This window comes from Hypanus sabinus, chromosome 6, assembly GCF_030144855.1.
Source record: "Hypanus sabinus isolate sHypSab1 chromosome 6, sHypSab1.hap1, whole genome shotgun sequence".
Classification (NCBI taxonomy): domain Eukaryota; kingdom Metazoa; phylum Chordata; class Chondrichthyes; order Myliobatiformes; family Dasyatidae; genus Hypanus; species Hypanus sabinus.
Window position 1 is genome coordinate 59,086,204 of NC_082711.1, and position 27,390 is coordinate 59,113,593.

General features: G+C 41.7%; 1 protein-coding gene across 1 annotated transcript in view; it reads right to left on the reverse strand.

Annotated features, from left to right (window-relative positions):
• itga8 (integrin, alpha 8) overlaps positions 1-27,390 on the reverse strand; it is a 242,751-nt gene that overhangs the window by 52,613 nt on the left and 162,748 nt on the right. The window contains exons 23-26 of the mRNA XM_059972246.1: positions 25,954-26,034; positions 13,652-13,757; positions 12,055-12,213; positions 1,653-1,778 (exon numbers count right to left, since the gene is read on the reverse strand). Coding sequence (XP_059828229.1) covers positions 1,653-1,778; positions 12,055-12,213; positions 13,652-13,757; positions 25,954-26,034 — 472 coding nt within the window. The remainder of the gene's footprint in view (positions 1-1,652; positions 1,779-12,054; positions 12,214-13,651; positions 13,758-25,953; positions 26,035-27,390) is intronic.

Genomic DNA, 27,390 nt, shown 5'->3' on the forward strand with positions numbered 1-27,390 from the left:
AGACTAAGCAGTGACCTGACAGGAGTAAAAAAATTGTAAGAGGCGTAGACAGAGTAGATCATCAGTGTGGGAAACAACGATCATGAGTAGGCATAGCTCGAAGGAGGAAAGCTTAAAGGAAATTTTTGTGCGTTTTTAAAAAACAGAGGTAGAGGTCAGTGCCTGCGAAAGCACCAGAGACAGTGCCAGAGGAAACAGTGGGAGTAGATATGATAACAATGTTATAGAAACATCTAGACACTCGTGAAAACGGATGGAAGGATATAGACCACATACAAGCAGATGTGCAGTTTAAATTGGCATCATGGTTGGCATGGACATCGTAGACCAAAAGTCCATCATCAGGGATCCCCACCAGCCAACTCATGCTCTCATCTCACCGCTGCCATCAGGAAGAAATTACAAGAGCCTTCCGGGCTCACACCACCAGGTTCAGAAACATTTATATCCTCTCAACCATCAGGCTCTTGAACCAAAGGGGATAACTTTACTCAACTTCACTTGCCTAATTACTGAAAAGTTTCCACAATCTATGGACTCACTTTCAAGGACTACTCATCTCAAGTTCTCAATTTTTATTGCTTATTTACTTATTGTTATTATTTCTCTTTTATTTGCCCAGTCATTGTCTTTTGCACACTGGCTGAATGCCCAAGATGGTGCGGTCTTTCATTGATTCTATCATGGTCTTTGGACAGGTCATCGTCACGGTAATCAGAAAATGAGTCTTTATACTAAAGGAGCAACTGCACAAACTTTACCTGCTTTTTTAAAAACACAGAATCACACCCATCAAGCAAAACCTTTAATTTTAAAACAAAACAATATATTCTTGGACTAGACACTTCACAGCAGATTCATTCTAAGATCATAAGAAAAAATGGAGCAGGAGTAGGCCATCTGGCCCATCGAGCCTGCTCCACCATTCCATAAGATCATGACTGACCTGACCATGGACTCATCTCCACCTACCTGCCTTTTTGCCATAACCCTTAATTCCCCTACTATGCAAAAACCTATCCAACCTTGTTTTAAATATATTTACTGAGGTAGCCTCCACTGCTTCATTGGGCAGAGAATTCCACAGATCCTCCACTCTTTGGGAAAAGCAGTTCCTCCTCCTCTCCATTATAAATCTACTCCCCTGAATCTTGAGGCTATATCCCCTAGTTCTAGCCTCACCTACCAGTGGAAACAATTCCCTGCCTCAATTTTATCCATCCCTTTCATAACTCATGAAGCTTAACGGCTTATTAGTACATAGTCATTACCTACAATTATTTGGATTTAGCACCATTTGGTCATGAGCCAACGGTCCACTGTATTTTATTTCACTTTACCTTATGTTGCAAATGCTCTACAGATTATTTGTTTTATGCCAGATATGTTAAGTTATCTTATGCAGCGTAAAATACTACATTAGTTTAACAAATATGCAAGGGCAGAAATGTTAGGTGGACTCTGCTGAACATAATATAATGCAATGAACAAAATCAAAACAACATTATTTCGTCTTGTGGGAGACAGCAACACCAGTGCTCAGTTACTATATACAGTTTAGAGTGCACAACAGATACACGAATAATGCATTCTCCAGAAGGATCAATAAGAGAAAATGCTTTCCTCCACCATTAGCAATGCTCTTTCCTTACCAGAATTATTGTATGATCATGCTTTAATGGTTGTGGTAGCCTCACTTCTCGTCTTGTAATGTGGTGCAAGGTTGTAGAAGGGTCTCGGAAGGCGATATGCTCCCCAACAGCTGGTGAACCAGAAGTCTGTAATCAGAAAGATGATACACCTTGAGAATAACTTGACTGCTGACCAGGACAGCCGTAAAATCAGAAAACTTCATCTCTTTGGTGGGCACACTTCTGATTTAGCAGCATATTATTCCTGTAAATTGAATCAATCTACTGAAACCACCACTCCAGTTAACTTCACCCAGTGATCTGAAAACAGAGTAGCAAACTGCACAGCTTGATGCTATCCATCAACTGCTTCAATAAGTTAAATGCACTATAGAATGTTAACCTATGGATTTCTGCCAAAAACTGCAAATCCAAATGGTTATATTGTTTTTTTTTGTGTGAAGGGAAGGTTTCTGCTGCAGTAAAACACTTTCCCCATATGCGTATTCAAATTTGGCCAGAATCTGCTGTGAAAGTACCTCAGACCACAATTAATTATGATTAAATGACAGTGCAATCCTCCGGGATAGAGCAGATTCATAGTGAACATCCTACAGTCATTCAAGTTCATACTCCTGAAATTAACTCTGAGGTTCTCCTGTTGGCCTTTTACTTTAAGAATATGTTATAATCACCCATTAAGTTAATTTTGTAAATTAAGCTTGTCAGTACATGTATAGGCATTCTTTTAATAATATCACAAATGTAAATGGCTGCCACCTAAACTCTCTGACACAGACAATTAAATACTATGAGTTAATACCCTCTTTTCATCAAGCAGGAGATGTCTTTAGTTTAAATAAGTGTTCTTCCGAATTTTTATTTCTCTCTTTCTACATGCAATGTTTCTTCCCTGTCTTCAATATTCCCTTCCATCATGACTGGACATTGAATTCCCTTAATTCACAGACATACTGCTTGGAAGAAGGCCCTTTACCCCTCAGTCACCTACGCTCCAGGGAATAAAGTCATAGTCTCTGCAACCTCTGCTTGTAACTTGGACTCCCAAATATAGGCAACATCATGATAAATCTTTACTGCACTGTTTCTACTTTAACAACATCTTTCCCCCAAAAGGGTGGCCATGAGTATACACAATACCCCAGCTGTGGCCGATATGAGTAATGCATAACTTCCCAAATTCTATATTCAATGTCCAGACTAATGATGGACTGAATGCTAAGCACCCTCTCCTCCACCCTATTTACCAATGATACTGCTTTCAGTGAATTATACAGTTGCACACCTCGAATTCTGTTCCACAGCAGTGCCCTACTTTCACTGTACAAGTCCTACTCTGATGGTCTTCCAAGATGCAATACAACAGATTTACCGCATGGAAATCCATTTGCCAATACCTAGCTGATTAAGATCCTTCTGCAATTTCTTTCAGAAGCTTCTGCATTAACCACACCACCACAAACTTACTAACCACGTCTTGTACATTCATACCCAAATTGTTTATATAAATTACAAACAGCAAAGGTCCCAGCACAGGTTTTCCTCACATTCCTTCCACTGTTCATTTCTCAATGCCTATTGATTAAGGACAAGCACAGGCTCCCTAATATGCCAGCTGCCCTCTGGCTGCTGCTGTGTCCTTATCAAGTGCAACTCTAGCAATCTTTGTGCCAAAAGTATTGGATATCCTGTTAAACTAAATGCCGTTAAGTCTCATCTCATCCACTAGGCCACTTCGACTGCTCATATGACACCCTAATTGCATCCAATCTTAATTAACGTTAATAATGAGATGCAATGCTCGGTACAATTTCAACCATTGCGTCCATTATTTTAAAACTCATTAAATGCTCCAGAAAGGCTCTTGTGAAGAAACTAAAAGTAAAGCAGCTCCTGCCAAGAACTCTAAACAGCATTTTCTCTTCTTTTGTCCACTAGTAATATTCTCTCTGGTTCCTTATAGCTGGAGGTGGTACTAGGGACAAGCTCACACTACCTATTAAATGCTCCCAATGGTGTGCACCTTAAATAGTCTCCGACAACCAACTCCAGCTTCTGGCCTTCCTATGTGGCTTCACTACTAAGCCCAGCGGAACCATTTCTACCGTCAGGAGAAGATGCAAAATGTTACTGACGCCTTAAAACCCATCGCTTTGGGCAGATCAGGCTCATCAGTTGTGGATGGTAGCTCATCCAGGAGAAGGAAAACTCTGATCTCAAACCTCTGCTGCCCTGCGACTATACCCACTCGTGGGGAAGACTTTGGGAGTAAACAACGAGGGAAAAATCCAGAGCAGGAGTCCCTAAGACAGTCTTACATTGAGTTCAATACTGACAAGCAGCTCCTCCTCTTTCTCCTGAGGCCTCTCGTCCCATGATCCTTCCCCTTCTCCAGCTCTGTATCCCTTTTGCTAATCACCTTTCCAGCTCTTAGCTTCACCCCTCCCCCTCCTGTCTTCCCCCATCATTTCAGATCTTCCCCCCCCCCCCCCCCACTTTCAAATCTCTTACTAGTTTTTCTTTCAGTTCGTCCTGAAGAAGGGTCTTGGCCCGAAACGTTGACAGTGCTTCTTCTTATAGATGCTGCCTGGCCTGCTGCGTTCCACCATCATTTTGTGTGTGTAACTCCTGTGACACTGCTGGTACCAAACTGTATTGGCCTATACCGTTCCTTTGGGTTCATTAGATGCGTAAAGAGGGGAAACTTGCTACAGCTTGCTCTCCATACTGTACTGCCCAGGCTTGCGTATCTAGACAGCTAGGTCACAATACTCATGGTCAGCTCTGACGGAAGCCTCACACTTTTCTCTCTGATATCATTCAATCACTAATCTGCCTTGTGGACTTGTGGCTAGCATTACACCTGCTCTTTAACTGCAACACTTCATTCTGCTGTTGCTTTTCCTTGCCCTTCCTCAATGTACTCCTGTAAATAAATGACCTATTGTATATGAATGGCATGCAAGTCAAAGTTTTCATTGTACATATGACAATAATAAACCTGTGTGCCAATTTATTTGCCAATGGTTTTTTTTTGCTACTTTTTAAGTCTACTCCCTAAGCATGGATATCTATCTGTCTCCCCATTTTTACCAAGACATTAGATGAGGAAGGTGCATGTACTGATTCAGGATAAGACATTAACAATCCTCAGCTAACATATTCCCAAGACAAATATTAACCATTCTAGCCTACTCTGATTTTTTGAGATCATCAGTCTTGTGAATAATGATTTGATTAAGCTGACACGCAGTGCATCTTTATTTGAGCTCCAGTAGGCAGCCATTCAGATTTCACTATGTCTGCTATTTCTAGCTACTTATGCCTGATAGGAGGCACAGTCCATATTTTCAACTCTTCAGCCTTCTTAGCATGATTTGAAGGGATTCTTCTGATCCTAATCCTGATGTAGATCAAATTTGTCTGAAAATCCAGGTGGAGAGGAAGGAGTTCCAGCTAGAATATGACAAGGGAGATTTTTATTTTGTGCTTATTGTGAAGAACTTGCATACATTCAATCATTGTGGCTGTATATTTAGTTTACTGGAGCCACGCTGTTAACTCAAGCAGTGATGTGAACAGTAGGGATCCCTGCTCCAAGCTGTGAATGACTGCTTGCTTGAACATATTGTGAGGATAGGGATGGGTAGCTGTATCTGCTGAACTGTCCAGGTATCTCGGGAGTTTTTAATTCCTGGAGCACAGACAATCTGCTGGAGGAGTTCGACAGGCTGAGCAACGTCTGTGTGAGGAATGGAATTGTTGACATTTCTGGTCAAAACCTTGCATCAGAGACTGATTTAATTCCTGGAATTGCCCAATTCAAACTCTTACAAAAAAATCCAGAGGGAGTGATGGGTGACCAGGCCATAATTACCTTCAGTTTAATGTGCATGCATTGAAACATGGGAGTTATGGAAGATATTATATAAATAAATGGCTTTTCTTTCTTAAGGATCATGGTTTGTAAGTTACTTACTCTTTTTGTCCTAGCATGTCAAAAGGCATTTAATTTACTCATATAAATACACTCAGTGACCACCTATCTGGATACATCTGTACACTTGCTTGTTAATGCAAATATCTAACCAGCAATCATGTGGGACCATGCATAAAAGCATGCTGACATAGTTGAGCAGTTCAGTTGGGGAAGAAATGTGATCCAAGTGACCTTGACCGTGGACGGATTGTTGGTGCCAGAAGGGGTGGTTTGAGAATTACTGATCTTCTGGGATTTTCACGTACAAAGGTCTCCAGAGAATGGTGTGAGAAACAAAAAACACCCAGTGAGCAGCAGTTCTGTGGGTGAAAATGCCTTGTTAATGAGAACTCAGATAACCGCATATTACACCAATAATGTGCTAAGAGCATCTCTGAATGCACAACACATCGAACCTTGAAGTGGATGGGCTACAGCAGCAGAAGAGAGGTACCTAATAAAGTGGCAACTGAGTGTAGATGTGTTAGGATTGGCATCCTGTCAGCACAGGAAGGGACTGTTCCCGAGCTGTGGCATCCTGTATTCTGTTAAAACATGACCCCAACTCATTTATGAAAATGTGAATTATTCACTGCTCAGTTTTTACACTTATAGGAGTTCCTTTCCATTCAAATAAATGCATAATTTTCCCTTTGCCGAGTCTAACCTGGCAAGTTTTCCAGTGTAGCTGCTGAGAGACTGGAGAAGGTTAAATCCCCACCATTGGATCCGATATCCAATTCAGGAATGTAGCCTAGATTTTGCCAGGGAAACTCAGCCAGCAAGTTTCCATCTCCTGCATTTCCACAACAACCCTAAACTTCCTGACATTAAGGAAATTATCAGCAGGTTGGGCTGAAATTGCCAGCATTTTACAGCATGCTTCAGCCTCTTGTTCGTGAATTCAGTCACAGTTTTAAATCTTGTCCGAGAAAACCTTTCTAATCATATGCAAGACGTTTGTGATTTTATTAAAGAATTAAATAATTGGCAGTGTGCTTTCAGCATACAAACATTTCCTTGCTAAGCATACTAATACATGCAATAAGCTAAAGCCCGAAAGCATCTTTGTATTTCCCAACCAGTCTTGCTGAAGTAATTTTTAATTAACTGCAAATGTTCCAAATTCTTTAGTGAACACTGAATGTTCTGGAAAGATTATATTGTTTACACTTGATTTTTCACATGGGCCTTGGGCTCACATGGCGAAAATTTAAAGAAAACAAAAAGTAAATGCATGCACTCGACTACACATGCAATAAAAAAAGAACATTCTGGAAAACTCAGCTATTCAGACAGCATGAGAGGACTTAGAAACAGAAATGATAAGAGCTATTGTTGGAAGTTCTAGAGTCATAGAGCAGATTCTTTGCACCACTTGTCTATGCTGACTATGTTACCCAGAGAGCAAGACCCTTCTGTTAGCATTTGGCCCACAGCTCTTTAAACTTCTACCTCCTCTGAAAGACCACCAGCCTGAAGCATTAACACCTTTTCTTCTTTCTATAGATGTTGCCTGACTCGCTGTCCACTCACAGTGCTTTTTAAAAAAAATTCCATTGTTCTATCTGGGCTGTGATGCGGAGATATTACAATCGGCCCTCCTTGTCCGCGAGTTCCGCATGCATGAATCCAACCAACTACAAATCAAGAAAACCTGGAAGTGCTCTTCCAGCACTTGTTGTTCGAGCATGTACAGACTTCTTTTCTTGTCATTATGTCATTATTCCCTAAACAATGCAGTATAACAACTATTTTACATAGCATTTACATTGTATTAGGTGTTATAAGTAATGTAGTAATATAAGTAATGTAATTTAAAGTATACGGGAGGATGTGCGCAGGTTATCGTGGATTGAAAAAAATCGGTTCTCTTACTAAGTCGGAACAGCTACATCCAGTATTATTTAGCATCAGTTAGTCAAACGGTTGTCTTATAGTATATATTTTACGCTTCTATGCATATGAAACACCTAAGAAATGTATGTATTTCAGTAATTAAACTATTGCATTGCTTAGTAATAATTGTAGCTTTCATCAGGGCAGGACCTTTCTCACTTTATTCTTTAAAATTGTTCCAATCATTGACTGACTGTAGCCTAACACTTTTTCAATGACCGATGGCATTTCACCTCTTTCCGATCACTTTATCATTTCCACTTTATTTTCAATTGTGATCATGATTATTTTCATGAACAGAAACACTGTGGATTCAGAGCTCCACCGGGTCCTAAAGACCACCACACTGAGACAGATTAAATAAGGTCAGGAGTTCCACTGGGTCCTAAAATCCACCGCACTGAGACAGGTTAAATAGGGACTTGAGCATCTGTGTTTTTCGGTATCCACGAGGGGTCCCAGAATCAATCCCCCGAGGATAAGGAGGGCCGACTGTATTACGTTTCAGAAATCAACTCTGAATCTTGTGTAACAAGAACACAAATGCTGGAAGAATTGAGGCTTGTAGGCAACATTAGTGCAAAAAACAGTTAATGTTTTGGGTCATGGATTCTTCCTCAGATATGGGAGGGAGAGAGTGGAGGGTTGACTGCTTTCAAGACCACAGCTGGAGGGGAGAATGAGATGCAAGACACTATAAGGAGATTGGTTAAGACAAACAAGGTGATAAAAGTGCATACACAAGGAAATCTGCAGATGCTGGAAATTCACGCAACACACACAAAGTGCTGGTGGAACACAGCAATCCAGGCAGCATCGATAGGGAGAAGCGCTGTTGATGTTTCGGGCCGAGACCCTTCGTCAGGACTAACCGAAAGGAACAATGGTAAAAGATTTGAAAGTAGGAGGGGGAGGGGAAAATATGAAATGATAGGGGAAGACCAGAGGGGTGGGGTGAAGCTGAGAGCCAGAAAGGTGATTGGCAAAAGGGATACAGAGCTAAAGAAGGGAAAGGATCATGGGACAGGAGGCCTGGGGAGAAAGAAAGGGGGAGGGGAGCAGCAGAGGGAGATGGAGAACAGGCAGGGTGATGGGCAGAGAGAGAAAGTAAAAAAAGGGAGGGGGAGAAAAAAACTAAATACATCAGGATGGGGTAACAAGGGGAGGAGGGGCATTAACGGAAGTTAGAGAAGTCAATGTTCATGCCATCAGGTTGGAGGCTACCCAGCCTGATATACAAGGTGTTGTTCCTCCAACCTGAGTGTGGCTTCATCTTGACAATAGAGACGACCATTGACAGACATATCAGAATGGGAATGGGACATGGAATTAAAATGTGTGGCCACTGGGAGATCCTGCTTTCTCTGATGGACAGAGCGTAGGTGTTCAGCGAAACGGTCTCCCAGTCTGCGTCAGGTCTCACCAATATATAAAAGGCCACACCGGGAGCACCAGACGCAGTATACCACACCAGCCAACTCACAGGTGAAGTGTCGCCTCACCTGGAAGGACTGTCTGGGGCCCTGAATGGTGGTGAGGGAGAAAGTGTAAGGGCAGGTGTAGCTCTTGTTCCACTTACAAGGATAAGTGCCAGGAGGGAGATCGGTGGGAAGGGATGGGGAGGACGAGTGGACAAGGGAGTCACGTAGGGAGCGATCACTGTGGAAAGCAGAAAGGGGCGGGGAGGGAAAGATGTGCTTGGTAGTGGGATCCCGTTGGAGGTGGCAAAAGTTACGGAGAATTATACGTTGGATCCGGAGGCTGGTGGGGTGGTAGGTGAGAACAAGGAAGACCCTATCCCGAGTGGGGTGGTGGGCGGATGGGGTGAGGGCAAATGTGCGGGAAATGGGAGAGACGCGTTTGAGAGCAGAGTGTATGGTGGAAGAAGAGAAGCCCCTTTGTTTAAAAAAGGAAGACATCTCCTTCATCCTGGAATGAAAAGACTCATCCTGAGAGCAGATGCGGTGGAGATGGAGGAATTGTGAGAAGAGGATAGCATTTTTGCAAGAGACAGGGTGGGAAGAGGAATAGTCCAAGCAGCTGTGAGAGTCTGTAGGCTTATAGTAGATAACAGTAGATAGGCTGTCTCCAGAGATGGAGACAGAAAGATCAAGAAAGGGGAGGGAGGTGTCGGAAATAGACCAGGTAAATTTGAGGGTAGGGTGAAAGTTGGAGGCAAAATTAATGAAGTCAACAAGCTCAGCATGCGTGCAGGAGGCAGCGCCAATGCAGTCATCGATGTAGCGAAGGAAAAGAGGGGGATGGATACCCGTATAGACTTGGAACATGGGCTGTTCCACAAAGCCAACAAAAAGGCAGGCATAACTGGGACCCATGCAGGTGCCCATGGCTACACCTTTGGTTTGGAGGAAGTGGGAGGAAACAAAGGAGAAATTATTGAGAGTAAGAACTAATTCCGCTAGACGGAGGAGAGTGGTGGTAGAGGAAAATTGGTTAGGTTTGGAATCCAAAAAGAAGCTGAGAGCTTTGAGACCTTCCTGGTGGGGGATGGAGGTATATAGAGGCTGCATTGTGAAGACCGAATGTGGAAAGTAAATTACAAGTGCAAGGGAACTGCTACCTTACCTGGAATGATTGTTTGTGGTTGGATGGCGGGAAGGGATGAGGTGAATGGACAGGCATCCCATCTCCCCAGCTAGTGTGGGAAGGCACTGTGAGAAGGGGAGTGGTGAGTGGGGACAGAAGAGTGCACTAGGGAGTGGTGAAGACAGCAATCCCTGTGCAATTCACAAAGGGGAGAAGAGAGGGCCAGGTGGCTGGCAACAGTATCATGTTAGAGCTGCTAGAAAGTGGAACACCTTTTGTCTTACACCTCACTCCTCCCCAGTCCTGCTTCAAAAACTGAAATCACTCTTCTCCTTCCCCCATTTCCCAGCAAGGTTCCCTGACCTGAAATGTTTTTCTCCTTCCACAGGTACTGCTTGACTGGTTGAGTGATTCCATCATTTGTTTTCACTTCCAGTTCTAGCCTTTGCAGTTCTATTTATTTTCTGACTCCTGAGCGTCTGAGATGCTTTCCCAGTAACTTACAGTGACAAGCAGACACCATCAGAAAGGCGAAGTTCCTTATTAAATCTGATGGATTCATGAGGACCTGAAAGTTTGTACTCAACTCTCAAATACACTTCATAGTTCATAATGAACTTTGTGTTATTCTGGTCCTTCTCGATCAACCACAGGAGTCCCCTCAGGTAGCTGTAGTTGGACTTTCTGTGGAGCATCCGAGATGCACGAAGTCTCATATTAGTCACGACACAGCTATAGAAAGAAAGGAGATGGATGACTGGCAGAAAGGGCAAGAAGGGCAGGCAGGTGGTGCAGGAGACCCCTACGGTCATTCACACAAGAGATTCTGCAGATGCTAGAAATCTTCAGCAATACAATTAAAGTGCTGAAGGAACTCAGCAAGTCATGCAGAATCTATGAAGGGGAAATAGGTAGTCGACATTTTGAGCAGGACAAGGAAGGAAGGTGGCTGAAGCCAGAATAAGAAGGTAGGGGAGGGAAGGAGTACAAACTGGTCAGAGGTAGTTGAAACCAGGTGAGGGAGAAGGCAAGTGGGTGGGGAGGGGAAGTGAAGTAAGAAGCTGGGAGGTGACAAGTGTAAGGGGTAAGAACTGAAAAAGGTATCAGTCTGGTTTATATCCTCTTTTATGCCAAACAACCAAAATTGTACACAATATCTCAGAACCAGATTCATGAAGACCGTACATAATTGTAGGAATACATCCTTACTCTTAAACACAAATCCTATAACAAAGACCAACAAGCTATTTACTTTTCAAATTTCCTTATGCACCTGCACTTTAGCTTTCAATGTGAGGATGCCCAAATCCTTCTGAACATCAATATTTTGCAATATTTATGATTTAAAATACACTCAACAATATTTTTTCTAGAAATGTAAAGGATAGATTTAACCAATCATTTGGTTATAATTATATATAGAACAAAAATCTCACAAGTTACATTTATGACAATCAAAATAAATAATGTCAATGAAACAAGCAATAACAGTAACAAAATTTTAAGTCGGACACAAGACCATCTGTTACCTTTAGCCTTTTATCATCATCCAAGTCTGAAACTGAATCAATTATGTTAAGTATGCAAAATGCATTTTGAACAGTGCCCAATCAATTTGACATGAATTATATTCTGTTAAATTTGGTACAAATATAAATCTGCTCCATTGACTGCATAACTGATCACATGAAACTGGTTCTCAGTCCTGCATTACCTACACATTGTGAACTCCTGCTGTTACAGATGGAAAAACAGTTCTGCTTAACTTAACACAGCAAGTGTGTACTTTTCAAACAGTATCAGATCGAATTGTCATGGTTTAGAATGGCTGAATTACTTAAGTAATCATTTTGTAAAACTTTTGGCCTAAACACTGAGTGTTCGATTTCTCCTCAGATTTTACTCCACAGACTCAACAGTAATTGAATCAATTACTGAACGATGATTGTTTATAGAAAACAGGAAGGCGATGCCTACCTCTAGGTGGAGTGGATTAATAGTAGCGTTCATGCGGCAGCGCAAAGGTCCTTCCATCCGCATCTGTAGAATATACAGGAGATGCTCATCTCGGTAACGTGTCGGCCAATCCACTTCCATGATCGCAGCACCAACGGCACTCGGACCACTGTTGTGCAGCTGTACAAATGTTAGAAAGTCAATGCATGCTTTCTTTTTGGTAACTAAAAGTAGGGTGTCTATAACATATATAACAGAATGTCAAAGTGATTGATTCCCTTAAAGCAAATTATCACCCAAGAAGCATTTGAAAGTGATGAAGAACCCTTAATTAATACCAGAGCAGTGTATATCAGCCAGCTGACCCCAGAGGATATATCGACATGGTGTCCCTGTTCACAAGAGTTCCCATCAGGGACACCTTGGTCCTCCTGCAGTCAAGGTTTGATAAGGGTTCCACTGACCTTTTTGAACCCGTCCTTACATTGACGTACTTCCTTTAATAAGAACTACTATAGACAAATGGATGGAGTGGCCATGGGATCACCCTTGTTGCTGGCTATTGCTAATTTTTTCATTGAGGAGAGGGCTTCTTCAGACATGTTGGTGACACCTTTGTAGCATGGCCTCATCAACTCCAGGACTCCACCAGTTCCACAACCATCTGAACAGTATACATCCAAACATTCAATTTACAATGGAGATGGAGAAGAATAGTTGCCTACCATTCCTGGTCATTCTAATACGATGGACACTGGACAGTAGCCTTGGACATGATGTCTATCGGAAACCCACTCACACGGACTTGTACCTCAACAATAACAGCCACCATTACATCTCCCAATGTACAGAGGTTCTTTCTACTTAGATTAACTGTGCAAAAACTATTTCGGACCCAGAGAGTCTCCACGAAGAAATAAGATGTTCCTACAGAATTGCTACAGGGTAAAGGAAATCAATCAGACCCATAAAAGGTCTGACGGGAAAACCAAGAAACCTAACAACAATAAGGAAACTGCCGTTACTGCCTGTGTTCCCTGTATTTCCATGGTTTCTGGAAGGATTGTCAGGTTCCTGAAGAAATACCAGGTTAACACCATCCACAAGCCATAAGGTAGATCAAATCACAGCTTATGTGGGTCAAAGACGAAGGTCTCGCCCCAAGAACTGGAATTTGATTGTAAACAAGCTGGGAGAACAGAAACATGATGGGATGAGGACTAACAAATCAGGGGAGATGGATGATGCGGGTATAAATGCCACTGGACTAGACATGCTCAGGCATCAGCCCTGATGAAGATGGCAGAGCTTATCATCAAAATGTTGGTTATAATACCTGTACCCAGCTGGAAGAGTGAGAAGAGTTTATTCATCATATATGCAGAGAAAGCACCAGATCGTAATACAGTCATATGAAACCGACCTTCCCACAGATTGTTCAAATATATATTAAATCCAATTAATGATATAAATTGATTAGCATTCATTGCTTCTTCACCCAAAATTTAACAGTTTAACAACAAGTTTACATACTTCAGTTTCATCACTTCATTATTACTCTTTAGATATTCTTCAAACTGACTTTAAGAATCAATTTTGTTTTAGAATGAGAACTCACTTCATAAACATGGTGAACCTCTGGTCCAACGTGCTCCTCTTTCTTGGGTCTATCTTTAATCTTCCAGTCAGAGTTCGGCAAAAAGATTTGCTCAGGATGGGACACCCTTTGATAAGAACACAATTGCTTAGTCTTTGTGGTCAAGCTCTTGACAATGCACTCAGTTACACACATGAAAGCAACATGAAAGAATAAAAACAGAAATGCATGCAATAAACACAGGAGCAGACAGTTGCTTCAGATAAAAGGGAAAAATAGAATTACAGATTCAGAAGGGGGCTTAACCCTTCAAAGATACAATTGAGAGCATCACATCTAACATTATATTAAAAAGAAAACATTTTTATTCATCCACAACCAAAATTATAGAAAGTATAAATATGCTCAGGGAATTAATTTTTCCCAATTCTCTTCAATGCAATTCAACTAATTAAAATCAGCCTAGCCAGATGGAGAAAAACACATTTTCTTTGCATCCCTATTGTCACTTCCAAACTGAAAGTAAACAGTTTTTCTAAAGTAAAAATGTATTCCCTTCTCAAATAGTAACGACGACTATATTCAATTCATTTCTAAGAACTATTACCCACATTATTACAGACCTGTTGAACAGAACTTAAAGACCATTATGAATACCACTATTGTAGTTTGTAGCTTCATTGAAGCTTCTACATCATTGTAAATTATGCAGTCTTCAACATTTTGAAATTCACCAACTATTAAACATTCTAGATGTTTGTGTGTGGGAGTAATCCCTATGGTATTCCCTTCCTGTTCAAGTGATATGAATTCTCTCCTTTTGTCCTGGACTGCAGTCATGTTGCGAAGCAAGCTTTGATTTTCTGCGCATTTTCTTAACCTTTAGCTGCAGTCTTTTCTCAGATTTATAATTTGCTACAATTCCAAGTAATATAAATTCTATTTGTTCACTTCAAGTCAACGTGTTGTTCTGAGTCCAAGGCATGATTTTCTAATTGTCATATTTATAGGATGCTGATAATTTTGGATTCTGGAACAATAAATTTGTGGTATGTCATAAACATAATTTTAAGTTGATTGAAACAACATTGAAGAATTCTCATCATGCCACTGATTAAAGGATGGCTAGTGTGAGAAGGCATTTACTACTTACAGTGAACAGCAACAGACAACTGAACAGAACTTTTACTGGATTAGCTCAGAGGGTATCAGATTGCATTTTGTGTCCTATTTTGGTCAGCAGTTTTTTTTCCCTCTGCCACAGTGTGGAAGGCCACACTTTTAGCCCTTAAGTCAAAAGGGTTGCCGGTCTCTTGATGGCAGGAGGTCCTCCCTGAGGCACTCCACTCTATCCGCTCCCTGTTATGTACGTCCACCAATGCCACCCCTCATGAGCGCCTATTCTCTTTTCCCAGGAAGTCTGCCACTGGGACCACCCTACCAGCTTGGCTGACGTCCCCAGGGCCAGTGCTGCTCTGGAGACATGTGAGAAGTAATAAATACTCCCCGCTGGTCAAGAGGGTTCACCTTCTACATGCGAACCCCCAGTATGCTTACGTGGTCTTACCTGATGGGCGGGAGGACATGGTCTCCGTCCGCGACCTGGCGCCCACAGGAGCAGCAGACCACTACCCCGAACACTCCTCGGTAACTATGGACCCTGTACCCGAGGTGATACCGCGCACACCGAGCCCTACACAGACTCCTCACGACCCTCCAATACCGGGCGTCTCATACGTGCATATACCAGGCGCCTCGCACATGCATGAGGGATCACTGACACCTAGTGGGCTGACACCTCCAGTTAAGCCGGAACCAGCACAACCACCGTCTCCGGTGCAATCACCACCACCGGCACCTGTGCAATCACAGCCGGAGCTACGTAGATCGCAGCGACTGATTCGACCACCTTAACCTGTAAATATACTCGTAAGAAACTTCGCCACGTGGGGAGCCTCTTTTAAAACAAAGGGGGGGGGGGTGAATGTGGTGAACTACATATACCTGTCTGGACACGCCCCCTGCTGACTGCTCCTGTGGCTCCTTCCACAGACCCCGGTATAAAGGCGAGATATCGGCTTTTATTGACTGGAAGAAGGAACAAGCAGTGGTTGACCACCATACTACATCCTGGAGACTGAGAGGCCGGGCTCAGGCCTCAATCGCCTTTATACCGGGGTCTGTGGGAGGAGCCACAGGAGCAGTCAGCAGGGGGCATGTCCAGACAGTTATATGTAGTTCACCACACCCTCTGCAGACAAAAGTGAAAGACATTTTTCCAGTAAGTATAAAGAAGAGTAAAAAGTCTGCAAAGCTTCAGATGTTACTGAAGTTATGGGGATGTGGGGGGGGGGGGGGGGGAAGAAGAGAGATATCACTCTCTTATATGGTGTGAAAGTTGTTAAAGACAGAGAAGCAAAAGTTTGGGGTAACATACCAGGAAGAAATTCGAAAGTAAAACTTTGATCAGTGTTTGAAATAAATTTCTAAGCCATGCTGAGAATTTAAGGGGCACTCAGAAGTAGTATTGTGATTGTGAATATACGCAGTCAAAAACATACAGAGACTTTCATTTATTAATACTGGGGAAGAAGATGTTAAAGCAGTGAAGTGATATCATCTCAGTGGAATGCCTCTGCTCCCATTAGCTGTAACATTTAAAACAAAGGTTCCAGCTATTGCTGAAACTTCAGATGTTCTTTCTATAAATTCTGTCTTCTTCCAGTTTGATTATTTCAGGTCAGATGAAACATAACCAAAACTGTCAGAATCATAGCTATTCTAGTTGAAAAAAAGGCAAAAAGACTATTCATAAATTCAGATATGCGACATTTTTAATATGATATGCTTATCCTGCTATTGAAAACAAATATGCTTCCAAAAATGGACTCAGGATGTGATTAACTGATCATTTGTCACTTGAGAAATGCACTCTAAGACAATTGATTGATAGCTGCAGCTTTTGACATTATCATGGTCACACAAGGTACAGAATTGCAAGCCATCAAACCAGAAACAATCGAGGAACTAGAAGATGAAACTAGCATAGGACGCGAGTAGGAGGAGAACTCTGAGGTGATGCAATCCCGACAGTACCATGGTCATTGTCATTCCTGGGTCACAGGGAAGAACATGCAGTGAAATGACTTTAATGTTTAATTGCAGTGCACTCAGTGGATATTATAGCAGCTATCGTGGGTAGATATTCACTTCAGCTCTGATTGGGAAAACTTAATTCAGATTTTTAAGTGTTTCTTTTAATATAAACTCCCATTGAAATGACTACCAAATGCTGCCAATTTGAAATTGCTAGACCCTTTCCCTTTGTTCATTTCTGATAATGTGCAATAAACTTTTAAACTTGCTTACCCAGAGACCTGAGACCTGATACCCTGCATTAGCTGTCTCTTCTACCTCTATCCCTTCCCCTAGATACTGCATTAACAAAGCTTTCTCAGATTTTGTTCTGACATTCCTTTGTGGCCTCTTCATGCTCATTTTGCCAAGAGACCCACCTCCAAGTATTTTGACTTTTTTTCCCACATGTTCTGCAGAAAACATAAAGAAGGACCCTTCTCTTCCTGATCATTCTCTCTACTCCCCCCTTCCAAAAGCTTGACAACACAACAGCACATACCATCAGACTCAAAGACAGCTTCCACCCTGCTGTATAAAGGACCTCTCATGTAATAAAGAACATTTGAACTCGTCTTGATCCTTGCACAATAGTTGTCTATCTGCTCTGTACTTTCACTGTAACTGTAACACTAAATTATGCATTTTTGTCCTACCTCAACATATCAATGTGGAGGATGATCTGTCTAGATAGCATGCAAATTAATGTTTTCTATTGCATCTTGGTACATATGACAAGAGACCAATTATCAACTGACCCTCCTCTCCTACCTTTCTCCCCATTCTCTCACAAATCTCTCCAGATGGACCACGGAGAGCATTCTAACTGGTCGGTGGAGTCATAAGATCAGAAGAAGCTGCAAAAAGCTGCTGAAATAAACAGCCAGCTTCATCATGGGCACTAGCATCAAAATGTGATGCATCAAAAAAGCAGCATCCAACATTAAGAACCTCCATCACCCAGGACACGCTCTCTTCTCATTGCTACCTTCAGGAAGGAGGTACGGGTACCTGAGGACACATACTCAATGTTTCAGGAATAACTTCTTCCCCTCTTCCATCAGATTTCTGAATGGAAAATTAATCCATCAACACTGCCTCACTATTTTTTGCTCTCTTTTTGCACCACTTATTCCATTTAAAACTTATTCTGAATCTATTTATTGTAATTTGTAGATTTTATTTAAATTGTTATGTACTGCACTGTACTGCTGCTGTAAAACAACACATTTTCATGACATATGCCAGTGATATTAAACATGAATCTAATTCAGATTCTGTTGTTTGATACTCTCTACCCAAACGTGCCAATAGTGGAATTTAATCTAAAATCTAACAGGCAGGTAATGACTTCTTTCATGTAGGATCACTATCTGCTCCCTCTAGAATAGTGTCATGCTAAAAAATAACTCCGCCCTTAGATATTTATGCCTTTCAAATGCAATATGTTACTGTTCAAAATGTTTCTGGATTAGCCTATGGCATAATCTATTGACAGCACCTAAGCTGTCCAGACAATCATTATTGGTGTATCTGGAATATTCTTATTCTTCATAAACAATATATCACCATGGTACTCCTAGCCACGTTCTATTAGAGTTGTTCTACCTTTCCTTCCTCCGCCATCCCTACAACTCAAAACTTGCCTTCTTACTTTTCCAGTTCTGGTGAAGTGTCTCTGTATTGAAACTTCCACACTCCTTCTCTCTGTATGGACACTGCCTGAACAGCTGAATGCTTCTAGTATTTTCTGTTTTATTCTTTTGATTTCATAACTGCTGAAAATGGTCAGATTCATGTCCTTTATGGATACAGAAGCATTTCAAGATTGTATTGTATCTTTTATCAATTAAAATATTCTGACAGGAGAAAACTATTTTAGTCTACATTTTTAGGTCCTGCTGCAAAAGTGTTTAGTAATAGCATAATAAAAAAGCTTGGGAAGAATTAAAAACAGGAAATACCCTGTGACCATTTGCTAGATAAGGAGGTTCTGTACCACTGCATTACTCGAAGTTTGTTGAGAATGCTGTTACAAATATTTCTGAATTTGATTTGATCAGATAAACCCAAGCACCATTTACAGGAAGTATAGTTTGTTGAATTGGGATCAACATGAAAACTTGTAATGCAACTTCAGAGAAAGAAAACATTTCAATTATCCATTGCCTTTTGCATCCCAAAATACCTCATGGCCAGTGAAAACAATTTTTCAGATTCACAATGGAAGAAGAAAACTATGAGGAGAAGCTGTATAAACAACCAATTTAGCACATCAGGACTGTGAAACAGGAACATTTGTTAGGAAGAGTCTGATATGCACTAGGCAAAACACTCAGTCTCCAAATATATCAGGATAAATGTGATTAATAAGAATCCCCAGGAGTTACCAACCTGGGGTCCACAGACCCCTCAGTTAATGTTAGGATCCATGGCTAAAAAAAAGTTTGGAACCCCTGGCCTAGAGGAATATTAGATTTTTCTTTACTTTCTATTGCCACTTTGATTCACTTTATAACTAGTCTTTTAAAATGTTTTCACATATTGTAACAAACCAATTACAGGACACACTTTACCAATTGACTCGACTGCAATATAAAAATAAAAGGTGTGCCAAACTGATGGATTGAAAGACTAGGTGAAAGGAAGTCATTGAGAAATGATTTTGTTTGAAAACAACATGGAAACAATGACCATGATTTTATATTGGTGTAATCAGATGAAAGAAAATAAATCTGAATATTAATGGGTGCAGTTCCACAGTCACCATCAATCATCAGACTGCAACATTCACTTTAATAGCTCTATTCCCTTCATTGCTGAAGCCAAACCAGCACACATCCTGGAAGACTGAGATCAGACACACACAAAATGAGATAAAGTGAATGCAGTAAAAATAGCCCACAGATATTAACAAATGCATAAACACTGTGGGGATTTTAAACACCCTCCCCCAAGATAATAGATCAGATACTGGAAAAGTATACATAATTGAAGAATTACCTACCATGGAGATTTTAATGATGGCACATTGTACGGGATGTTTGTGAGCAGCTGAATTGGTTGGCCACTTAGTCATTTTATTTAAACCATTCAGGTTTAATTCTGACCTCCCTGGGTTATCAATGTGATGCTCTACACTTACTTGCCTATTTTCTGAGCATGGCTCCTCTAATCCTTTTACCCTTTTCTGTTCAAATAATGTCTCTCTATTAACAGCTACCATCCATTCAACTTTTATCAACCCACTAGGCATATACATTTATAAATTTACAAACTTTTGAAGTTCTTCCACCATCCCTCCCCTCCAGACAGATGCTGCTTGACCTGCTGAGCTCCTCCACAGACTGACTGTGGCTCTAGATTGCAACATGTGCAGCATCTCTTGAATTTTGGCATTGTCTTCCAAATTACCAGCACCCAGTAATATATTTTCCTATTTAAATATGATGATATTTCCAAACACCAAGTCAAAATAATTTATGAGCTTTATTTTAAAAGTAACAATGGTCCTGCCTTGCATACCCATTCTATATCTCATAAACATGGGAAAGTCCTAGCAGATGTTTTCCAGATTTAGCTGTTTTTAATCAACCTGGTCCTTGATTCTTTCTTTTCCTTATATCACCCTTTCAAACACATCATGAAATTCATGTTTATCACATCCAGTACACTGTCATCACCTACGCTTTCTGTTACTTTGTTGAAGCAAATTAAAATAACTGTAATAGATGGAAAGCTCTTTATAGCCACAGACGCACTTCTGAAACGCAGTCTCCATTTGTAATGTAAGAAACACAAAATGTCGACTGTACTTCAAACTATAAACGCTGCCTGGCCTGCTGAGTTGCTCCAGCATTTTGTGTAGCCACGTCAAGCTCTCACTAACAGTGGTGTAAATAACGAACTTCTGTGGTGCAAACACGAGGAAATCTGCAGATGCTGGAAATTCGAACAACGCACACAAAATGCTGGTGGAACACAGCAGGCCAGGCAGCTGTGGTGAACTATGTGCCTGTCGGGACACGTCCCTGCTGACTGCTCCTGTGGCTCCTCCCACAGGCCCCTGTATAAAGGAGACCTGCGGCCTGACGCTCGGCCTCAGTCTCCAAGACATTGTATGATAGACACTCACTCCTGGTTCCTTCTTCCAGTCAATAAAAGCCAATATCTCGCCTTACGTCTCAGTGTGAGTTATTGATGGTGCATCAGCAGCATCTATAGGGAGAAGCGGTATTGATGTTTTGGGCCGAGACCCTTCATCAGGACTTCTGTGGTGTTAGCTGTGGTAAATAGTGGCCCGGACACCAGGAATGACTGTTGATGGAGGATAATGGAATGCATCACATCCACCTGAGAGAGTGTGCAGAACTTGACTTAATATTACATCTAAACAGAAGCTCCTCCAGGTGATGCACTAGACGGTTTGAGTTTGAGCCTTTTGGCCTGGAGGAGACAGTACTAGTTACTGAGCCCCAGTGACCATGAAATAATTTAATAAGCTTGATTCAACAAAGCCATCAATTTGGAAATTACTGTCCAGATATTTTATATATAAAAATAACAAATATTTTTGTATCTTGGGGATGAATTTTAACATTTTAAACATCAGATCAGCTTCATGTTACATAATTCTCCAAATTTCACTCAGTGTACTGAGCGTCTGGTGTAACTCAGTCAGCTGTGCATCCTGCACACTACAGTTTCCAATGTACTGTGTGAGGAAGATGCCGGACTGCTGAAGAGGTTCACTGTTCAGGTTACCAAAGTGACAGAAAGCAGAAGTGGAGAGGAAGTGAAAAAGCAGGAAGGCACAGTCAGCAGATGCTATACAAGAGAGGCCCACACCACCACCCCATACAACTAGTAACATGGGATTGTTAGTTGATTGTCCTGATTCTGAAATGGGGTGAACTTTAAGATGAGGAAGGAGGGAGCATGAGGGAAAATATCACCTATAATGGCATGCAAAAGTTTGGGCACCCCTAGTCAAAATTTCTGTTACTGTGAATAGCTAAGCGAGTAAAAGATGACCTGATTTCCAAAATGCATGAAGTTAATATTTCTTTAATATGTTAAGCAAGATTACTTTTTTATTTCCATCTTTTACAGTTTCAAAATAACTAAAAAGGAAAAGGGTCCGAAGCAAAAGTTTGGGCACCCTGTATGGTCAGTACTTAGTAACACACCCTTTGGCAAGTATCACAGCTTGTAAACACTTTCTGTGGCCAGCTAAGAGTCTTTCAATTCTTGTTTGCAGGATATTCACCCATTCTTCCTTGCAAGAGGTTTCTAGTTCTGTGAGATTCTTGGGCTGTCTTGCATTCACTGCTCTTTCGAGGTCTATCCACAGATTTTCAATGATGTTTAGGTCGGGGACTGTTAGGCCATGGCAAAACATTCAGCTTGTGCCTCTTGAGGTAGTCCATTGTGGATTTTGAGGTGTGTTTAGGATCATTATCCTGTTGTAGAAGCCATCTCCTTTTCATCTTCTTTACAGACGGTGTGATGCTTGCTTCCAGAAATTGCCCCTGCAAAATTTCTACATTAGTCTCTCTCAAGGTCCGAGGAAATATCATGTCAGGCCCGGGGGATTTATCTACCTTTATTCACTGTAAGGCAGCAAGCACCTCCTCCTCTTTAATCTATACGTTCCATGACACCACTGCTTGTTTCCCTTCCTTCCATATACGCTATGCCAGTAAATACTGATGCAAAAATACTGTTTAAGATCTCCCCCATCTTGAGAGGCTCCATGCGTGTGACCACTTTGATCTTCTAGGGGACCAATTTTGGCCCTTACTATCCTTTTACTTTTAATATACTTGTAGAAACCCTTTGGGTTTACCTTCACATTACCTGCCAAAGCAACCTCATGTCTTCTTTTTGCCTTCCTGATTTCCTTCTTTAGTCTTTTCTGACATTTTCTATACTTTTCAAGTTTCTCATTTGTTCCTTGTTGACTATACCTGCTATACACCTCTCTCTTTTTCTTAACCAGATCGCCATTATCCCTTGAAAACCAAGGTTCCATATGACTGTTAACTTTGCCTTTAATCCTGGCAGGAACATGCAAACTCTGCACTCTCAAAATTTCGCCTTTGAAGGCCTTCCATTTACTGAACACATCCTTGCCAGAAAACAACTTATCCCAATCCACTCTTCCTAGATCCTTTCTCATTTCCACAAAATTGGCCTTTCTCCAATTTAGAACCTCAACTCGAGGACCAGTCCTATCCTTATCCATAATTAACTTGAAACTAATGACATTATAGTCACTGGACCCAAACTGTTCACCTACACATACTTCTGTCACCTGACCTGTCTGGTTCCCTAACAGGAGATGAAGTATTGCATCCTCTCTCGTTGGTACCTCACAGTGTGGGAGTCCCAGTCAATATGTGGGAAGTTAAAATCCCCTACTATTACAACTTTCTGTTTCTTACATCGGTCTGCTATCTCTCTACAGATTTACTCCTCCAATTCTCTCTGACAATTGGGTGGTCTATAATACAACCCTATTAGTGTGGTCATACCTTTCCCGCTCCTCAGCTCCACCCATTTGGTCTCTGTAGACAAGCCCTCCGAGCTGTCCTGTCTACGCACAACTGCGATAGTTTCCCTGACTAGTAATGCCACGCCTCCCCCTTTCATCCCTCCCCCTCTATCACGTCTGAAACAATGGAACCCCCGAACATTAAACTGCCAGTCCTGCCCCTCCTGCAACCAAGACTCACTAACAGCAATAATGTTGTAATCCCATGTGCCAATCCACGCCCTACCTACATCTGCCTTACCTACAATACTCCTTGCATTGAAACAGATGCACCTGAGAACATTTCTATCACGTACAAACCTTTGATTGCTGTCTATACATGCAGTCCTCGCATGACCTTTATCCTCCTCCACCTCACTATCTGCTCTAACACGCTGGTTCCCCTCCCCCTGCAAATCTAGTTTAAATCCCCCAGAGCAGCACTAGCAAATCTACCCTCAAGGACATCAGTCCCCCTCCAGTTCAGGTGCAAAGTGTCCTGTTGGAACAGATCCCACCATCCCTGGAACAAAGCCCAATTGTCCAGAAGCACGAAGCCTTCCCTCCTGCACCATCCCCTTAGCCACGTATTTAGCTGCATTGTCTTCCTACTTCTAGCCTCACTAGCATGTGGCATGGTTAGCAATCCTGAGATTGCAACCCTGGAGGTCCTATCCTTCAACTTTACACCTAACTCCCTAAACTCTCAGGACCTCCTCCTTCCTACCCACGTCATTGGTCCCTACATAGACGACGACATCTGGCTGCTCACTCTCTCTCCTGAGGATACCGAGAACTCGATCTGAAATATCGCGGACCCTGGCACCAGGGAGGCAACAGACCACCTGGGATTCTTGATCTCTCCCACAGAACCTCTCATCTATCTCCCTAACGATCGAATCCCCTATCACTACTGCTCTCCTCATTTCCCTCCCTCCTTTCTGAGCTGAGGGTCCAGTCTCAGTGCCAGAGATGCGACCACTACAACTTGTCACTGGTAGGTCGTCCCCACCAACAGTATCCAAAACGGTATACTAATTGTTGATGGGAACAGCCACAGGGGTGCTCTGCTCTTTCTGTCTATTCTGCTTCCCTCTCCTGACAGTCACCCAGCTACCTGCCTCCTGACTCCTAGGGGTGACTGTCTCCCTGAAACTCCTGTTTATTTCTGCCTCTGCCTCACGAATGATCTGAAGTTCATCCAGCTCCAGCTCCAGTTCCCTAACACGGTTTGTCAGGAGCTGCAGCTGGATGCACCTTTCGCAGGTGTAGTCATCAGGGACAATTGTGCTGTCCCTGACTTCACACATACTACATACAGAGCACTTGACTGCCCTATCTGCTGCCTTCATTACCTACTCCTAAGTTAACTAAATTAATTAAAGGAACTTACTCGGTCTTACCTCACTGGGAGCAAGCTCGTCCTCAGCCCCTGCTCGCTGAAGCCTCTCAAGCAAAGCCTCAAAGCTCCACTCCTATCCTGAGCCACTCACACCACTGGCCGCTCCTCTTCAGTTACCCCTCCTTTTATTTGTCCCTGCCAATTATCTCAAGTACTCACTACCTCTAATCAACAAATCAACTCTCTGTTTAACCCTTCAGTTGCCCTCCACGCTCCTTTTAAAGCACACTCACCTCAGATGCTTCGCAGCTCTCAGTGCTCTCCCAAGACGCTTGCTCCTCCTCCCGTGATCACACTGTTTCCAAAATGCATCAGGCTTGTTTAGATGTTCCTTTGCAAACTTCTGATGCTGAATTTTGTGGTGAGGACACAGGAAAGGTTTTCTTCTGATGACTCTTCCATGAAGGTCATATTTGTGCAGGTGTCACTGCACAGTAGAACAGTGCACCACCACTCCAGAGTCTGTTAAGTCTTCCTGAATGTCTTTTACAGTCAAACGGGGGTTTTGATTTGCCTTTCTAGCAATCCTACGAGTAGTTCTCTCAGAAGGTTTTCTTGGTCTTCCAGACCTGAGCTTGACCTCCAACGTTCCTGTTAACTGCCATTTCTTAATTACATTACGAACTGAGGTAACGGCTACCTGAAAACACTTTGTTATCTTCTTATAGCCTTCTCCTGCTTTGTGGGCATCGTTTATTTTAATTTTCAGAGTGCTCAGCCCCTGATTCAAGGAGCCCATGGCTGCTGATTGTTGGGACAAGGTTTGAGGAGTCAGGGTATTTATAAAGTTTTGACATTTCCATCCCATGTCCTTTCCTAATGACGACTGTGAACAAGCCATAGCCCCAACAAGCTAATTAAGGTCTGAGACCTTGATAAAAGTTATCTGAGAGCTCAGATCTCTTGGGGTGCCCAGACTTTTGCATGGTGTTCCTTTCCCTTTTTTCACTCTAAAATTGTACAAAACAAAAATAATACCCTAATCTTGCTTAAAATTTTGAAAAGAATGTTTCATCTTTAACTTTATGACTTTTGGAGATCAGTTCATCTTCTACTCACTTCTATTCACAGTAACAGAAATTTTGACCAGGGCTGCCCAAACTTTTGCATGCCACTGTAAATGGTGCACTTTTTCTTGATTGTTGAAAGTATTCAGGATAACTATCAATATATAGCAAAAACTGTAAACAGAATGTTTGCAAATAAGAGATCGTGTCATTAACTAGGGAAGGGAAGAGCCAGTCCACTCACCCTCGAATGTCAACCTGAGACACCGCAATGATGCTGATCTGGAGTTGCACGAGGTTGCTGTTTGGATTATCCTTATTTGAACTAAAATGCAAAGCAGATAAAAACTAGTACAACATTGGCAGTACTTCAAATTGTACTGAACAAATCAAAATGTGAGAAATTATATTAAAATGATATGCTGCAGGAATTACACAATGCTTGATATTTTAACTTAAACACCATTAAACAAAAAATATATTAATTTGCAAGTTGATGGTGTTTCTTAATGAAGGAATTGTTAAGGAATGATTTGAAAGTCAGAATAACAAAAACAATTTACTCATATTTATTGAGAAATTCCATATCCAGGTTTCGGCTTAACTCATAAAAGGGCAGAACATTCTTCATAACCAGCCCGGTTAGTCTTGGCTTTTACCATATGACATATACTGCATTAAACAGAATATGAATGATGAAGAGCTTGAGGCTCAATCAAATCTAGATATTTTACGTTGATAAAACTTTCATCCCAATCTTGTTTTTCTATTCTTATTTCATTATAATAGAGGTTGAACTGCAGAATGAACTACTCTGGCATTGCCCTTGAGGACTGGATAATCATTTAAGACAGAAATGTTGACCTCATTAAACTTCCAAGTGGTTTTACTAAAAATAAAATCAATTCAGAAAACAGAGAATTCAGAAGATTCACAACCCTCTGAAGGAAGAAATTCCTCATTACTCTGTCAAAAATGGATGATCTGTGGTCCACTGAGGAAAACATCCTCTCAGCAGTCATCCTGTTGTCCCCCCCTTCAGAATATAATGTTTCAATAAGATCATCTTTCACTCTTCTCATCTCCAATGAGCATAAGCACAAACTAAACAATGTTTCTTCACATGGCAACCTTATCATCCCAAAAATCAACCCAGAAAGTCTTTTCCACACAGCCTCTAATGTAAGTATATCCTTCCTTAAACCTACAGAGCAAAACCAAATACACACGCTCACAGTATATATTGTGAAATTTGTTGTTTTGCAGCAGCAGTACACAGTAAGCTGTAAAAATAAACAAACAGCACAAAAGAGGAAGAACAAGATAGTGTTCATGGATCACTCAGAAATATGATTGTGGAGAAGAGGCATTTCTTAAAATATTGAGTGTGGGTCTTCAGACTACCTCCTCCATGAAGAGGGCATATGCAGATGGACACTGACTATATGAGGCACTGTCTCTTGTAGATGCTGTCAGTGGAAGTGGGTTGTACCCGTAATGGAACTGGCTGAGTCTACAATCCTCTTGTGATACAGTGCTTCGGAACCTCCGTACCAGGCTGTGATGCTGCCAGTTGCATATCCTTTGAAATTTGCATGATCCTCTAGTGCAGGGGTGGGCAAACTTTTTGACTTGTGGGCCACAAAGGGTTCTAAAATTTGACAGGGGGGCCGGACCAGGA